We start from the raw sequence: 18,784 nt of genomic DNA, 5'->3' as shown, positions 1-18,784 counted from the left end.
GAGAGAAAAAGATGGGCTGGACGGAAAAAGGGAAATGAAAAAATTAAAGGGAAACAAAGATAAATTCAGTCATCACCACACTTGAAACAAGATTCTGGGCTTCTTCCTCCTTCCCTGCACACAACAAACTGTGACAGCAGACACAGGTTTTCTCTCACATTTTCCCTAAGTTCTCATTCATCAATGTATCAAACATTTACTGAATACAAATAAGTACCAGGCCTTGAGCTAGGAAAGGGCACAAGGCCTAATCAGTGCCCTCAGAGAGGTCTACATCTAGTGGGGTAGGCATACAAGTGAACAGACTGATACAGTCGAGGGCAGTCAAAGGCCCCCAAATGGAGCTGAGGGATTCTTGATGGGTTGGGTACAACCAGGGAGGAGAAGATGACAATCAGAGAAGGCTCTCTAGAGGAAAGGACCCTCTAGGATACATCTTGGAAAATGTAGTGAGTAAAGGAGGAAAGGGCAGTCTAAGGCAGAGGAGACCAGGCTATAGAAACAAAGGTACCGAATCAAAGACCTTATATGCGAAGGCTATGGAAACTTATTCCATAAGTGATGGGGATCCACTAAAGGGTTTTAAGTGAGAAAGATGGCTTGATCAGATTTATGTTAAGAAGCTTTACAAGAGGGAGGGGATATGGGGATATATGTACACGCATAGCTGATTCACTAAAAAAAAAGAAGCTTTACTCTGTCCTCGTGGATACTGCCACTGCTGCAGGCAACGCTCCCAGGCACCTGTCGCTGCCCAGGCTTGGAATATTCCATCCAGCCTCTAAGAAAGGGGTCAAATGAGAGAACTTTGAAACCTCACAGGGCTTGCTCTAGTCAGACGTGGCAGAGAATGGGGGCTTCCTGGACTCTCTAGCTCTCAAAAGAAAAAAATTAGAAAGCCTGTTAATATCTTGCTTGAGATCTCACTGGCTGTGTGATTTCCTTGTGACTGAGTGAGTCCCTGATCCATCCTCCAAACAAATGAAACCCTGGCCAGGAGTCTAACCCGAGCACTGAAAGCTTGCAGTAAAATTTAAGCTTTATTGCTTCCTCTTCCTTGTTAGGCAACCCCCAAATAGTAATCATGAATTCACTTTCCCTTCTCTTCCTAAGTCTATCAGTAGAAGAATACTTCATGTATGGGCGACAGACACACACACAGGGTACCTGGGCGATTGGTCTCATAACCCATCACTTGGCACCAACCATTTATGTTACTACTAAATCACCTTGAGATAGAGTTGACAACCGTATGTAAACTCCTGGATTTTTTTAAGAATACAGATTTCTGGGACTTCCCTGGTGGCGCAGTGGTTAAGACTCCGCGCTCCCAATGCAGGGGGCCTGGGTTTGATCCCTGGTCAGGGAACTAGATCCCACATGCATGCCACAACTAAGAGTTCACATGCCGCAACTGGAGCCCGCATGCTGCAACTAAGGAGCCCATGTGCTGCAACTAAGGAGTGGGCAAGCCGCAACTAAGGAGCCCGTGAGCTGCAACTAAGACCTGGTGCAACCAAATAAATAAATAATCAGAATGCCTCTATATCCATTAAAAAAAGAATACATATTCCATCAAATTAAAAAAGGCAGATAAATTCTATACCTTTTTGCAGATGAATTTCAACAACTTTATACCATGTTAATCTCTTTAAGACAAAGATACTTTAAAAACAAACCAAGGTCTAAGGATGGAACTTTGTGGGTTCAGAACCCCCCAAGATGATGAAATATCTCAGGTTCACTAAGGGATGGAAAATGGGTCCCTCTCCTTTCACCATTACATCCCTACCCCAACCAGCATCCCAGTGCTTGTCCAGAGAGAGGAAGACCCTCAGCACTGGGGAGAAGTTCAGGGTTGGGAACTGAGAGAAAGCAGAGTCTAACTGCTTTCCTCCCCACTCTCCCCACACACAACAGAGATTCAGGTGGCCTAACTGGCCAAATACAGCCTCTTGCCTGCATTGCCTGCATACCCTCCACCCCCCCCAACCCCCCTGTCACACGCAGGATTTGGGAAGGATTTTTAAACTGGCAACATCATCACCAAATGCAAATAAACTCATTACATTGAATTTCTTCTCAAGTCGCCTTACAAATATGGTCTTTAAAGCACAGTGAAAACACTCAAAGACATGAAATGCTGCTTAAAACTATCCCTGTAGAAGTGATCTCTTCTGTTGCAAAGAGATGAAAAGGCAAATATTTCTGAGTGCTTCGGGTTCCCTACTCAACAGTCATCACATGAGCTTCAATTGCAAAAAAAAAAAAAAAAAAAATTCACGAAGTGTTTAAAAATCTCCTTTAATTTTATTTTCATGAGCTCCAAGAAGAACATCGTTGCAGTTAATGTTACAAAAAAGCAAAGAGGGACATCCGAACATGCAATAAAAAATGGATTCACAGTGAAAATAATGTATGTTGGTACTAAAATATAGTTACTTGGCTCCCTGAAGGGAAAAGCTTTCTTCTAATTATCTATTCACTTGGGTTTTATCATGAGAAAATATTTTTTTTTCTGGAAAGCTTTGGGAAGTTTTCAATTTGTGCTATACTGTTATTGTTAGCATCTGCTGGAAGTCCCTCATTCTGAAAGCCATTATTTGCAGTCTATAATTTAATCAGAAAATTCAAAAGTACAACAAATAGCTTGGCAACTGTGTTCTTGTTACATACAAAGCCATTAGCAAAAATATGTAACAAAATTTATGTGAAACAAACAATTTTGTCCTTATATACAGAAGTTTGCTTTATTCCTCCTACCCTCACAGCCTACTCAAAAATGAGAGGGTGTGGAGGGAGCAGCTACCAATCTCCTTTGAACTCTCCTTCTGGGTGGGGCAGAGAAATCTTAAAAGGTAAGTTAACTATTTGAATCTTCTTTTAACTGAGTTACAAAAATGCAGCTGGGCTTCTCAATAAAGAACAAAAACTAGGAAAAATGATAATGGCTTTAAAATAAAGAATTCATCCCTTTGTCCTTTGTAAAATCTCTTAACAGAGAGTAAAAATGACTACATTTGTGACTGTGATCTGAGGACACAGAGCAAAGAGCATCTTGGTGAAACATACGGACGGTAGAAACCAAGCTGCTGAGAAGTTTCACATCTAGGGCATGCACATACATCATACCGATAGAGTTTACAGCTCAGGGGAGAAAGATCCGAAAGGTACACGGGAAGTGTCACCCGAAGCTACATACAAACGCATGAACAAGAAGAACACACGGAGTCAAAGGGAGACGGTAATACAAGTTTAAAAATACATTTTAAAATCATCTCAAAGCCAAAGAACATATTTACTGAAAACTCGGACATTCTACAGAATATCTCGTAAACAGTGAAAATGCAGCTTATTTAAAATGTAAAAAAAAAAAATAAAAGTAAAAATAAATGCAGCTTTATGTAATTCACAGTCTCAAAAGAAAATAAATTTCTGGTTTATCATCACTGCTCGGCTCGGTCTGCAAAACGGAATGATGTGAACAGAACTGGTCGGCATGGCCGGAGCGCAGGGCTGCGCACGCGCCCTCGGGGATGCCGCGGCCCTCCACGCCGCAGCCGCCCTTGGCGCTCCGCAAGTAACCCGCGATGTACGAGCCGGTGGAGTGCCGGTTCCCCGCGGGCGCCGGCGCGCAGGGTTTGCTTCGAAGAACCACTCCTCCCACAGCGCTCACACTTTTCTGCTTGTTGGCTTCCTGCTTTTCCTTGGCGCGACTGGCAATATTGCGCACTCTGCTCTGACTTCTGGATGACAACTTTCTGACCAGTGCCCTGGGGAATTGATTGACATCTTGCTTGGAATACAGCACTTGGCAGCCGTCTTCCTGGTCAAAGGACACAAGCTTCCGCAGCTGTTCGGTCAGGGCATCTATAGGCTCTAACGACTTTGTTTTCACAGTTACGCCCTTCTTGTCTCTGATGCCAGTTGTAACAAAGCTCTTACTAATACACTGGTACTTGCTTTCAAAATTACAGGCGATGTCCTCTGATGTTAAGTCCCCCAGACTTTTGGATTTGCAAGGACTGGGCAGCTTCAGAGCAGGCAGAGGAGGGTGTGTGGACCGCTCGGGGGCAGGGTCATGCATGTCTTGAACGCTAGACAGGGGCCCAGGGGTCTGGTTCTTTTTTGCATCTGAATTTGAGAAATGGTTATGCATAAAACCAGCACCCTGATAGGCTAGATGAGAAATATTTTGATTTTTGACATCTTGAATACTGTTGAATATTTCAGAGACAGAAGAGTGGAGAGTCTCTTTACAGTAGCCATTTCTCAAGCCTCTTTGAAAATGTTCCACCACATCCTGACTGTATTTCAGTTTTAAAGGAGAAGCAAGGTGACTTGTGCCCTCTCTCCTATATCCATAGGTTGTTAAAGGCAGACTTTGTGAGTCTCCATCCATTTCCACGAGACTGCTCTCCCCAGAATTTAAACAGAGAGTGGGATCCACTATTACATCTTCCAGTGTCAAGTCAGTGGAAGTGGCAGGGCTGTGGTTCTTCAGTATTTCCCAGTCTTTTTTGTGGGTTGGACTTTTTGGTAACCAGCAGGGAGGATTATTAGAGGACAGAGGCAGATTGTTTTCCATGGCCCCTGTCTTGGTCTTCCCAGAAAGGTCATCATCTGCTTTAGTTTTAGAGACAGGAGTGCAGATAGTTTCACAAACAGCTGCATGTGTTGAGCATTCAGAGTTCTCGTGCCCCAAGAATGCAATCTGCTCAGGAGATGAGCACAGGAAGGATGACTTGGGTTTTCCACTGGAAAAGCCATGCTTGAAGGGCATTTTTAGGTCCATGGTAGGCAAGGGAGGATGGCCCGCTACCACACTGGGGCTCTGAAGATGCGACACAACCGTGGGGTTAACCTGGTCTCTGGTCTCATCAAACTGGCCAATCAGTGCTGAGATGGAACTGCCAGGCTCATTCTCATTTGTCAAAGTGACATTATCAATAAGATGGGAAATTTCACTCTCCTGGAGAATTGCAGTGGAATGTAAGTCAGGTGTGTCAGAACAGAGAGTAGAGACATCTGACAAAGAAAACGATGTTGCAGCTCTGCCCTTATCCCAATTACCTTCCAGCTTCTTAATCTCCAGATTGCTTTGAGAAAGGATGCTTCCTGACAATGCGCTTTTCCCTACCACGAAGCCCCCAGCATTCCCGTTTTCCTTGGTTTTCACACCACACAGATCTTGTGTTAGGATAACTGCAGGGTCACGAGCCAAATGCTGCCTTGGGGAGAGGGATTTGTTGGTGCACTGGTGTTCCTGGCGATCACTTAACACATTTGATTTGGTTCTCCCACCCTTTGGACCTGGTACCAACTCTTCTGTGATTGACAAGTTGGCGGTAGAAACAGCAGAGTCCCTGTGGCTGATGTCTTTGTGGAGGAGAGCGCTGGAGGAAGCGGATAACCTTTTGCTGAAATTTGGAAAATGTTGGTCTTTTATACTTGCCTTCCCATCTCTTCTGCCATCCTTATCTTCTGCTGAATGAAACAAACAATATTTTAAGTGACACGTATCACTTTATGTAGGACCTGCAAACACTCATGTTTGTCTTCAGACAGACAAATGGAAAATGTAAATCTGTTACATCGTGACAATATAATTATGGATTGCATAGATTTGCAACAAAGTGTCTGTGTGATGGATAAATGGTAAAATATAGTAATTTCACTGAAACTTCCCTTTGAATAGCTATTACATCAGCTAAGGATGTAATATTCATTGTAAAAAAAAAATGTCAATGAGTTACCATACTTTTACAGTGAAGATTACCTTAAGTTGTTTCCTATTCAGATTTGTACTACACAGAAGCATGGCAATAAAAACAGAACAAGACAGCTCTGTTAAACAAAGTATCGTGGTACCTGTAAGCAAGATACTGTAAGCTTTCAAAGTTATACATGTGTTAGAGAAAAAAAAAAACCCACACAAATCATTTTGAAAAACATTTTGGCAAAATACTGATTTTAACCAATTAATTTCTAAAACAAATTGGAGGGTGCAATAGATGCATTAAAATATCAGTATCTGTTGACTTTAAAATGTAAAAATAAAGACTTGGTCACCAATTCTATACCATTGCTAATATCTAATTTTCCGTTGATCCTATTTTTTTGGTTTTAATACATAAATTTCATATTGCATTCTCCCCTAAAAGAGGTAGTAAGATATCAGGCACAGTAAGGAAAACTATAAAAATACACAATTCAAAGTAACTTGGGGTACCCCATCCTGTTTAGTATAGTGCTAAGACAATATTGATATTAGGTGTTCAAGGATTCTTAATCACATTATTTTAATGGATTTTATGCTTTCAGTTATGAAAATCAAGAAAATATGTTTAACTTTTTATTAAATATTTTCCTAACTAAAAAAATTCATCATAAAAATTTGATAAACCCAAAAATGATAAGGAAAAATATAAAGATTATATGATGTTACCACTCAGATAGCCACTGTAAGCTTTTGTAGAGGGACAGAATTATGTATACAATTTTTTATTCTGAATTTTTTCCACTTAATTTTTCTTCTACATGATAACTTGAATCATTGCATGGTTATGTACTGCTCCATATTTATAAGTTTTATACTTTATTGTTAAATATATTATGCTATATATATATGAATAACATATAACTTTCCTATTTTTTAAAGGGAGTAAAGAAACATAACTATTGCTTTCTAACTCACCTTAATGGTAGTAACATCTTAATTGTGGCATTACAGGATTAATTATTACTAATTTCTTTTGCTTTATTTTCCCCCCAAAATGGAGTTATTTATATTTATATATAGTTTACTTTCCCCCCAAATGGAGTTTTGAAATAAATTTTAAAGCATATATTTCATCTCTTCTCTGATACTGCTCTTAGCAAAATTTCAAACTTGTTAACTGCCTTTTTCTCCTTCAAATAAACCATTCAAAAATTGGTTTGTCTCCCTACAATATCTTACAATAAAAATCAATACAAGCAAAGTGGTGTTTGTGAGAAAATAGATCATTGAAATTAGATTGCATGATGAAAGAATTTTGCTAAAAGAAACAGGTATCACATTCTACTGTCTGAAGTGATTTTGATTTAATTAAAACTTATTTGTTGCAGAGACCTCACATGGACACAGTTTTGGTGCTTAAATTATCTAAAATAGGGTGGGGGAAGAGTCACCGACACAAGGCAAGAGCTCTTTGGTACACTGTAAAGCAGATATCACTCTTTATCACGTTCTTGATATGAGTGAAGCATTATGCTCAAATTAAGGGAAAAGATGGGTAATGCCTGGTTCCTATGCCTGAGGAATCTGTGAATGGACAGGAGCTGCAGACGTGCTTCCTTCCCTGCCAACATCCAGCGGTCAGGGAAACGAGGCCACAGGAAAACAGCTAATAAGCTACCTCTTGAGGAAACAAAGATTTCTCAAGTGAAGAAGGTGGATTACTTTTAAAATCTGGCTTTTCCTCTTTCTCCATAAACATTTCCAATTGTAGAAACATGTTATGTGGTGGGAAAGAAATATAACTAAACTCAACCTCAGAAAAGTCAATTTAATTTTATTCCTCCTCAGAAAATCAGTAAATAGTGTACCCACTTAGAAAACCATGATCTCTGCTCACATTTTGCAGGTTTCACCTCCCTCTGTGGTACCTCATAGACCCGTAGGCTCCATGCCATCACATCTGATCCCTCACTGTCAATTTCAGATGCCAATGTTATTTCGAGGCTTTAGGTGACTAGGAGATAGCTCTTCTACCACCCACTCCCCAAAGTTTAAAATATGGTCTAAAAGGTAACACTGTAATGTACTGTAATGATTTATTTTTCAGTATATTTTACTTTGACTACAAAATGTCAGCCATGTCATAATGTTAATTAGGGACCAAAATGGGCCTTAAAGGGGTGTATTCTTAGAGAAACGTAAAGCATCTTACCCAGAGAGTTTTCTTTTCCTTCTGTGTCTCTTGCAGTTTCGGATATAGGCAGCGACAGAGCCCCCAGAAGACTTCTGTCAACAGGCATAGAGACAGGGCGTGCTTGCAAACTGCGTGTGGTCCTTCTCAGGACCCCATCTTGATCTCTTGCAGCCTCAGACACAGAATCCTTTATCTCTACCATCTCTTGGAAGCCCATTTTGCTCTTTTTTCTGCCTTTGGCTGGAGCACTGGCTGTGCGTCGCAGAATCCTATCTCCAATCGATCGCTTCCGAACATAATGGGAACTGTTTTCCGAAGAGCTGTGCCTGGGATTCTTATTGAACAGCCCCTTCAGACCTTGGAGCTGTCTGTTCTGAAGACACAAAAGGACCAAGCACAAGTTAAGCAAATACCACTGTGTCAACTGCTTGCCTTTTCAATGACAGCTCCATGAAAAATGGATACAAAACGAAATCTCACAGCCACTGAAGAATATTCAAACCAAGAAAACAGCAGCTCACAGCACGTTTGCACAACGTCATGCACATCTTATCAACCTGACTTTGGGAGGAAGGCAGCCTCCCATCTTCACAACCAAGCTTTCCCACAAGTTTCCTGCCCAAAGGTGACAAGGTGGTAGGAAGAGTTTCCACAGTGAAAAGACTATAATGAACTTGAGCCACCTTAAAGCAACAGATGCATGTTTTAAAGTGGTAAGCAGGAAGATGGAGCAATGTGAGAGAGCATGCCGCCATGACCACTGAAAGAGGAACGCGCCAGCAACAACCAAGCACCATGCTGAGAAACTACCTTTGTAGCTCCTAGAAAGTGCAATATAGTGTAACTGGGGTTGAGTATTAAAGGGCTCCACTGCAAGGGGGAAAAAAGCACAACAGAACACAATTTGGGCTCATTCAAGAAGGCTGCACAAGTAAAAACAGAAGGAGACAGAACACACATGTTCTATAAACCCTTTCTCCCACTTTGGATATTTAGTCGCAAGTTCATTCATTGCTCAATTCACCACCATCATGTTGTGGTTTATGTATATCAACCCAAACACACCTTGAAAGTAATAAATGACTTACACATGGACATTTATTTAGGAGAGAGAACACAAGTCCTACAGAACACCTTCTTGGCTCAATTTTTTTTATTTATTTATTTATTTATTTATTTATTTATTTATTTATTTATTTATTTATTTATTTATTTATTTATTTATTTATTTATTTATTTATTTATTTATTTATTTATTTATTTATTTATTTATTTATGGCTGTGTTGGGTCTTCGTTTCTGTGCGAGGGCTTTCTCTAGTTGTGGCAAGTGGGGGCCACTCTTCCTCACGGTGCACGGGCCTCTCATTATTGCGGCCTCTCTTGTTGCGGAGCACAGGCTCCAGATGCGCAGGCTCAGTAATTGTGGCTCACGGGCCTAATTGCTCCACAGCCTGTGGGATCTTCCCAGACCAGGGCTCAAACCCGTGTCCCCTGCATTGGCAGGCAGATTCTCAACCACTGCGCCACCAGGGAAGCCCCTTGGCTCAAGTTTTTAACAAACTGATTTTTATTATTTCCCTCAAGCATGTTAAGTGCTAGAGATGCTGCTTTGTTCACCTGGGATTCCTAGAAATTCAAGAATCATTTTTCGATCATTTACATCTGTGTATGTTTAGGCCAGAGGAGAGAGCCCAACAAGTAGCACAAATAGAAACCCAGGACTAAACACAGAAAGTCATAAAACTTTATCACTCTTAGAAATTAGGATCCTTAGCACCTCACCCCTCCCAACTGATGGATGTGAGAATAAACACATACCTCCTATTTCAGGCCAAATTGGTCTACTACCTGCCAGTTGGATTGTAGTCTTTAATAATATTAATATTAGCCAACATTTTTGAGCATTTACTATGTGCCAGGCAGCTTTTTAAAAATAAAGTATTTGTTTATGAAGTAGGTACTACTTTTACCCCACATGTACAAATAAGGAAGCGGAAGCACAGAGAATGTATATACCTCTGGAGGAGGAGCTCCAGGCAAAGCAGACCTTCTGATAAAGAGCACTGGACATTCCTGGGCCCTGGTCAATGCTACAGTCCCTCCAAATCACATCTAGTCCTGAAAATTGATTCCAGTGGCCAAGTCCCCAATTACTCGGCATTACCAGAGGACAGCCTATTGATTTGTAAATCTCAAGTGAGCTCTGCAATGAAGAAATTGGCATCAGCAAAGAGCTAGAATGCACTTTTATGGTCTCTTCCTTTTAAGTCCTGTGGGTGGCTTTTAATTCATTCGTGATTGTTAGGTTTCCAGTTGAATACAATGGCACTAAATGAATGCATCCTGCCTAGAACTGGCTGGGCTCATAGCCCGGTTAGTACAGGTAATTCAAACATCTGAGACTACATTTCCCACTGCAGCCAGCTGGGTCTTTTTAAGGATTATAATAAAATTCAAATATGTAAGTCTATCTTTACTGTTTTAGTCAAACAAATGATTGCCCTAGAGAGTAATAGTTTTCTCAATTCTTTTAAGCCCAGAGAGGGCCCCTAGGTGGAGGGAATGAGTACACACCCCTAAAAAGAGGAAGGAGCACACATGGATGGAGACCTGTGGGCAGGAGAGCACACTGAGAACAGTGTGGGCTGGGCTTCACTAGAGTTTTCTGTTAAAAAAACAGCTTGTCAAGATACACATTCCCTTTTATGCAATGAATTAGAAAACTTTATTAAGGACCATATTATTGTTGCATGTGGCTTTAAGCCCCGTGATCTTTCTTACCTTTCCATAGATTTCATTGATTGTTATGTGGACAAATATGGATGCTTCTGTCAGTCCTTCCAAATAGACATGCCGGTAGCCTGATAAAAGTAGAGAAAGTAGTTTCCTTTTAGTTGAACTTGCATTTGGCTTTCCCATGGGTGCAACAGAATTAAATACCTGACTTTACTATAGTTCTTTATGTTAACACTCACATTATCATATAACACATATTTTATATATCATATATGCCATGTATCATGTATATCACATATCATATATTAAATCTTCCAAAGAAAAGGAATGGTCAGTCTAGAGAGAAAAGGCCAGCCAGACTTACCAGGCACTAAGCTGCTAAAGGTCACAGTTCTTTGCCCAACAAAATCTCGTCCAATCGGATCGTGATCCCACACAAGGAACCGAACCAAAGCTATTTCTGGCATGTGTACTGTAAATGTGAGGGTTTCTTCCCACACAGGGTTAAATCCTCAGAGAAATAGGAAAAGACAAATTAGAAAAGCAAAGGGGTTGGCTAAAAATGATTTAGCAGCAACATCTGCAAAGCAGACAGTGAAAATTGCTTGCAATGGTTATTAAACTCGTGAAGATGACTGAGCCACCCTGGGATGCCTTACTGAAATAAAGCCTTGGAGTTTACCCCATTGCTAGAAAATAATTGGTAAGAAATTGCCTGTAAATCATTACATCAATTCTAATAATCTTTGATGCCAAATTGCATTGTAGAGAAAGCTCTTTTAGACAATATCCAGAATGTTTCGATAAGCTCAGAAAGTATCTATAGTAGCGATCTAAGAATAATGTTTTAGCAAAAGCAATAAAGAATGATTCCTCTCCCCCACCCCCATCCCACCCCAGTAGAATGATGCTTCTCACCCACCAAAGATTCTGCTGCTGTAAGCATCACCAGCAAGCATTTTGTAAGGTTTCAATGCTATGGTACATATACCATCCCATTTAATTCTTATGGTAATCCTCTAAGGGTGGCAGGGCAGAGGTTTTTTTCTAATTAAGAAAAAATATATATTACTGACTTTCAAAAATATATAACTCTTAAAAATTACACAAGTAACCCATGCTCACTTTTTAACATAGGAAATATAATGCTCGTTTTATAGTCGAGAAAAACTGATGTTCAGAGAAAATAACATGCCTAACATCATACAACTAGTGACAGAGCCAAAGGAGACGAGGCACTGGTGATTTCCAGTGGCTTCTCATGAAGCAAGACCTTAATACATGAAAGATGACAGAGCTGCATAGCTACTGAAAATAAATAGGAAAGGCATATAATTCAACTCAAATTCTAAAAGGCAAAACCACGTTTATTTCTTGGTAAAATTCTCTCAGATAAAATAATTAAACTGATAAAAATTCAAGTACTCTATAAGTTTGTTCTTCTTTTCTAAAAATGAAAATTCATGTTATTAAATGTATGCGTTCAGGAGGCATCAGCCACTTAACCCTAATGCCTTAGCTAATGAAATAATTATGGACTGAAAATCATTGAGATGTCCCTCCTGAACAAGAGAAGAGATACTTTTTGTTGACTTACTGATGACATCTCAATTATTTCTGAGACCAAAAAAAATACATTGAGCATTGGTAGGAAAATGCAGTATGGGAAGTTTGCTTATTTTAAGCATGTTATTTCCTAAGTAACAGGTTTGTGCTACTCTTGAACCCTCAAATTCCTTTCCTTAAACTCCTCTTAAGGTCTCTCTAGGAACCTCTAATTTCCCAAACGTTTTGAGGATTGGGGTTTAGATTTTTTACAGTATTAAGGACTAGAGATTGAGAAGAACAGGCATGCAATAATGTTTGTCATATGTATGAATGAATACAACCTTAGAAGATTACTGTGAAAAAGACATGAGGCTTGAGTAAAGGAAGTTTTCTTTACAGGAGGCCAAAACAGAAGAAGAAGGCTGCCCGTGCACCACAAGTACATATTCAAGAAGTAAACTTGCCAGGGCATGCTGCACTTGCCTTTACAGTTGTACATGCTCCAGAAAAAAATGAGAAATCATTAGGACGTGGGCTTCACAAATGAGAACTTTGAGGCAACTCATGGCATGAAAACAATATGAAAATATAACGAGTCATTTTCCTACATGAAGTTTTAACCCAGATCTTTAAAATATCATTCATTTCACTAGAAAAAACCATTTGCTTCAAAAGCAGAAGTCTTGACAGCCTAGATTACAACATCCATCAAGATATACCATGCATCAATCCCATATTTACTTAGTTTTATGTGTTGAAAAATCTTAACAAAACTCAGATGGCAGTTACAGATTTTAGAAATTTGTTTCTCTTCCATGTAGAAAAATTCTCTTTTTTAGTGCAAACTCTATTTCTAGAGCATCCTTATTAAAAGTGAACAGAGATTATAATCTTACCATTGTCATCTACCACACGAGTTTGATCTTTACAACAATCTACTGGCAATCCGATAATTTCAACTTCTACAAAAGGATCAATGATCTATATAAATAAAGAAAGTATTACAACAACTGATAAATTTCTACACATGTTAATTTAAGAATATTGGCCAAAATATCACATATCAACAGCAACCCATTTATTTAGGTGCTTACTAAGAAAGAGAAATTGTACCAGATTCAACAGAGTCAACTATGAAGCAGGAATTAAAAAAAGATTACATTGTTATTTGCCAATATCTACTAATGCTACAAAAACTTAACCCGATGAACCTTCAACTCCAGTTGAAGGTATATACCCAACAGAAATGAGAGCTTCTATCTAGGCAGAAATGCTCAGAGCAGGTGAATTCGTAATAGTCACACATTGGAAACAACCTAAGTGTCCATTATGAGTAAGATGGATAAACTGTGGAATATCCATTTAATGAATACTACACAGCAATGAAAAAATAACAAAGTTGTGCTACATAGCCATAATGTAGAACGAGCCAGACACGAAAGAGTGTATACCGTCAGAGTCCATTTACATAAAGTTTGAGCACAGACTAAATGAATCTGTTTTGACAGGGACTGGTATTTGATGGGGGGAGGGGAGGACTGGGAGTAGATATTGACTGGGAGGGTGGATGGAAGCCTTCTGGGGGTTCTAGATATGTTCTACCTTGATCTGCTTACATAATAATTAATCAAGTTATCCACATTTGATTGGTGCACTTTAATGTAGTTAAATCAATTGTGTCCTATGACGTAAATTTAAAAGTATTTAAAAATAAAAAGATGAAAAGGTAATCAAAAGAAAAATATGAGTGTTTAGTGCCCCTCCTCCTCACCTTTACCTCCCCCATACCCCCGGCCCTCTGGGAGAGGGATCCTGCTTTGTTTGTCATCTGTAAGCTCTCCTTTGTAGTGCCAGTACTGGATAAGTAGCAATGAAGGAATAAAATCCTAAGGAACCCAGAAAGGAGGGAATTATGAAGTCTGGGAAAACATATTTTTAGGAGCTTGGAGAGTAAGGAGAATACAGTTATGGAGGGAGCTTCAAGGAATATGAGCTAGAGGTATGATAGAAAAACATTTTGAGACATTTAGGTGGATAGACACACTTTTTGTTTACTAAATAAATCACAGCTAAAGTTTACTCGTTTTCCACTAATTCTTTGATGCTAGAAGTTTTTCCTTAGAATAGAACACTGTGGTAAAACTGTACCATTGGGAGTCTTGGATTTGGGGGCAGCTAATACATATGACTAAGGAAAATAAAATTAAATTCCTTAATTTTAAGGAATTTAAGAGGCTTAATTTAAGTCTAAATTAAGGAATTTAAGAAGCCACAGGCTTGAAGAACAACTTCCTGCTTCGACACTTGGTTCCTGTGCTGGACTTTGGCAAGTCGTGTAACTGTCTGTGCTTCAGTTTCCTCATCTGTAAACCTAAGATAACAGTGTCCGCTTCATCATGCTGGTGACATGCCGGGAGAATGGAACTGGCTAGTGGTAGCAAGATTAGGGAGAGATTTGGGAGGTAGAATGTCCAAGAGATGCTAATTGAGTAGATGTGGAGAGCAAAGAAAAGGTGAAAATTAAAGATGACAATCAATTTTCTGATTAGGAGCAAGAAAAAGTATTATTTCATTCTCAGAGATATGAACAAGGTGAGAGATCACAGGCTGAGAATTCAGGGGGACTAGAGGGGGGAGAAACTGTATTTTCATTAGCCTATGACTAAAGCACAAATAGTAGAGTATTAGTACTGTAATTTTGCGCCTGGCAGAAATCACAGATTTTTTCAAGTCACATTATAGTTGTTGCAGAAATCTCCGTGTATCACCCATACTTATCACGACTTCAAAATTCTAATAGTTATTCAATCCCCCTCTAGATCCTGCTATTTATTGCACACATATTTGTATGTCACAGTTTGTTTTTAATATACTGATAAGTGAATATCAATATAGTTTGTCCTGTGTACCTTTATCTATTTTATTTTACGCATTTAAAAACATTATTCTGAGAAGGGGTCCAAAGGCCTCAACAGATACCAATGGGTTCTATGGCTCAAAAAAGAGTTAAAATCTCCTGACAGAGAACCTCATAAACCACAATAAGGAGGTTGGATTTTATTTTAATTATAAAAGAAAGATAATCCTCATACATTTAAATGATTACTCTAACCCCACAGACTATGTATTACAAAGATAAAGAAATACCAATGCAGTGAAAAACACCTGGAAGAAACCTCCTTATCCAAGTAACATTATCAATCCTGGGATAAACTGACAGAATGTGGCCCCTGATATGATACACTGAGAAGGATACACATTGCCCATGTAGTATTCCTGCCAAATATGTTTAGTCTGATTCTAATCATGAACAAACAATCAGGTAATCCAAACTGAAGGACACTCTGGACACAACTGGCTTGGACATTTTTAAAAATATCAATATAATGAAAACAAAAGCTGGAGAACTGTTTTATATTTTAAAAGACCAAAGAGAAATGACAACTAAAAGCAATGTGTGATTCTTAACTGGATTCTGAATCTAAAAAGAAAAAAAGAAAATGTAAGAACAATTTGGGGACAATGGGGGAAAATTGAATATAGGTTTTATATTAGATAACATTAGTGTACCAACAAACTATTGGGTATAAGATAGGCTCCAGGATGTATTGTACAACGTGGGAAATACAGCCAATATTTTGTAATAACTGTAAATGGACAGTAACCTGTAAAAATAAAAATTGCTTTAAAATAAAATTTTAAAAAATGAATAAAGTTCTGATGGTCTAAAAAAATAAAATAAAATAGAAAAAAATATATTATTGTACCGATATTAAATGTCATGGGTATAACAACTGTATTGCGGTTATACAGGATAACCTTCTTGTTCTTAAGAGACAAATGTTGAAGTATTTAGGGATTGGGGTCGTGATGTTAACTTACGCTCAAATGATTCTCCAAAGAAAAGAAAATGCATATATATACACGCATATATATAATTAAATTTTGTTATATTTGCTTTATTTCTCCCTTTCATGTGGATAAGTATATATGTATGTGTATATGTATATTTATGCACACGTTTACACATGAAAGGAAGATAAGGCAAAAGTAATAAAATTTAATGAGTTAACTGGTGAATCTAGGTGCTGGAGATATGGTGTTCATTTTATTATTCTTGCAACTTTCCTGAGGTTTGAAATCTTTCAAAATAAAAAGTTTGGGGGAAAATATAGGAAGTGAGTCTTCCTTTTTGCAGACAATAAAGAAAAATGGAAAGAAGAGGAAGTAAGGATAAACTTTCTGATACTACCAAAATAATTATTCTTGCTGCTGAGAGAACAGAATTGGAAGCAGGGAGGCCAGTGAGCTGGGAGGCTACTGCAGCAGAACTGCCAAGAGATGATGGTGGCCTGGATTAGGCTGAAGGCAGTGCAGATGGAAGACATGGTCCCACCTGAAGCTCCTACTTTCTGAGAGGGAGGACATGGGGCCATCTGCTGGAGAAAGCGATGAGAACGAATGTTTGAGGAGAGACGAGGTTGAAAATAGCCACCGTGGAGAACAGGATAGAGGACTGATCAGGGGGGAGTTGGGATGGCAGTGCAGCACTACGTGTGGGTCGGTGGAGATCTGAGACAGAGTTGATGGTGGGACCACTGCAGAGCTGCTTGGTTTCACCATCGACATTCAAGATCCAGAAAGGATAGTTTAACAGGTGGGAGTGGCAAAGAGCCTGAAGTGATGGACCACTCCTGAGAGGATGGACATGAACAGAGGAGGGGCTGACAGGTAGGGAGAAAATGGAGGCCAAGGAGGCCAAGAGCAGGTGGAGTGGGGATAACGGAATGAAAGCTCTGGAAAGAGTGGAGGCTGTGGTCACAGAGGGAGACATTTTACAATCACGCAACAGAAGTGCAGCAAGGCAAGAGCCAGCCTGTGGCCAGGGAGCAGGTGGCCGATGTGCAGCAGAGGTGAGGGTCACAGTGGATGAGGAAGGCGGACGGAAGGTTAGGATGTTCTCCTAGGCAACGTGTCTATTAATAACGAAATTGCTCCTTGCATCTCAGTTCAGCATTACCAGTGTCAGTCTTGAATCGTGAACTGAATTGCATTGCACTCATGCCTCCGAAATAGATGATGCACTGCACGCCAGAAAGAACTGTGTGTGCTTTGCCAATAAGTCAGTCAATATCTGATGAGCTGAGGTCAGTGCTCATTTACAAACACACACACACACAGAACCCTTAAGACATTTCAGATGAAATGTAAACACAATAAAATAAATCACATAATTAACCACTTGGTCGTATACAGCTTACCTCGCCTCGGTCTCCAAACATGGAATCTGGAGGTTTGGGGAGTTGCTGCCCGCTAATCACTTTCAGGATGAACTGCTTCTTAGGGTTGGCAGGAAGTGGATCACCAGAGAAAGGGTTGAAAGTACCTAAGCCAAGTAAAGCAGAGGTTAAAAATCTAGGTTTGGTGGCATGGAAAAATACACACACACACCCACATACCTTAAGCTTGCAGAACAAAGAAACAATAGATGCTGGATTACTATAGTGTTTCTTAAAGCAAACAAATTATCACGTAACTATCAGCGTGGCTTTTGCCTGAAGGCAATGCCAGCTGGCATTTCCATAGCTGTGTTTTTTGTTAGAATCTATGCTCCCAAAGGCCAGAAGATTGGACCCATTTAAAACAAGTGTCTGTGATGCAATTATCAACCAAGGCAGGGGGTAAGAGGAACATTTTATTTGAATGTCCATAGTATAGAGAAGGGGAGCAGTTGTCAGACTCACATAATTTTCCATCCTAAACTATTGCAGGTATAGAGTGAATATAATAAACAGAAAGAAGACCTGAAATTAAGTAAACAGCATAGCAAGAAAACACGCAAAGCACAAAATTCTGAAGACACATCTGTCAACAGTTTTTTACCTGAACTGTTAAAAATCCAACTTGGAAATTTTAAAAAGAATTTTAATGAGCAGAACCAAAAGGAAGTGTTTTTGATCTAACATTGCATTACCTTTTTTTGTTGTTGGTGTTAGCACTGTTTTGTAATTGGAATAAACTGACTAAAAAGGGCTTGATAAAATTGTTTCAGGTGTTATTACAATCTTGCCAGCAGGTCTCAGACTCATACTCCCTTAGAGAGTTTCTGAAAGCATTCAGTGAATATCATGCTGGACCACTGGATTTCAGGTGACAATCCACTGCTATTATCCATGTCCCTTTTTAAGTGCATAACATCACAAGGAACATTCTAAACATCACGCTACCCAAATACTAAACAGTTGTGACGAGTTCTTTATTTACATTTCAATACCGAATTTATCTCTTTTTTAAAAATCATGTTGCAAAACAGAGGCATCACACTTTCCACAGAGCTCCTTCAATAGAGGTCTCCTGCGTTCAGAGCCGTGACTATGAAGTTAACACACACCTTTGCACATCTGCTGGGGTTTGAGGACATAGCCGCAATTGCCATTTGTCTTGAATTTGGCTCGATTTAACTGCATCATTCGCCCTTCAGACTGGTAGTTCAATGCCACTGTGCAAGTTCAAAGTTTAAGAGAATTAGGTAAGACGGCAGCGTGGAGTCAAGACACACGGAGAACCGCTCCTCCCCAAGGCA

At 39.5% G+C, this 18,784-nt stretch overlaps 1 protein-coding gene across 8 annotated transcripts in view; it reads right to left on the bottom strand.

Moving 5' to 3' along the window:
- Positions 1-1,998: 1,998 nt before the first annotated feature.
- Positions 1,999-18,784, bottom strand: part of PLCH1 (phospholipase C eta 1) — a 225,755-nt gene continuing 208,969 nt past the window's right edge. For 6 of the 8 annotated variants that reach the window (XM_082394314.1, XM_082394315.1, XM_082394316.1 and 3 more), the window contains 7 exons: positions 18,593-18,700; positions 17,463-17,587; positions 13,098-13,182; positions 11,018-11,164; positions 10,699-10,778; positions 7,935-8,289; positions 1,999-5,487 (listed from right to left, as the gene is read on the bottom strand). In XM_082394314.1, the coding sequence (XP_082250440.1) occupies positions 3,410-5,487; positions 7,935-8,289; positions 10,699-10,778; positions 11,018-11,164; positions 13,098-13,182; positions 17,463-17,587; positions 18,593-18,700 (2,978 nt within the window). In that variant the 3' untranslated portion in view covers positions 1,999-3,409. Of the gene's footprint in view, positions 5,488-7,934; positions 8,290-8,726; positions 8,787-10,698; positions 10,779-11,017; positions 11,165-13,097; positions 13,183-17,462; positions 17,588-18,592; positions 18,701-18,784 lie in introns of all 8 variants that reach the window. The other 2 variants (XM_082394321.1, XM_082394317.1) reach the window with 2 other exon arrangements.

This window comes from Balaenoptera borealis (assembly GCF_965194805.1).
Source record: "Balaenoptera borealis genome assembly, chromosome: 5".
In the NCBI taxonomy this organism is placed as follows: Eukaryota; Metazoa; Chordata; class Mammalia; order Artiodactyla; family Balaenopteridae; genus Balaenoptera; species Balaenoptera borealis.
The sequence above is the reverse complement of the archived record's forward strand: the minus strand, read 5'-3'. Positions and strand labels throughout refer to the sequence as shown.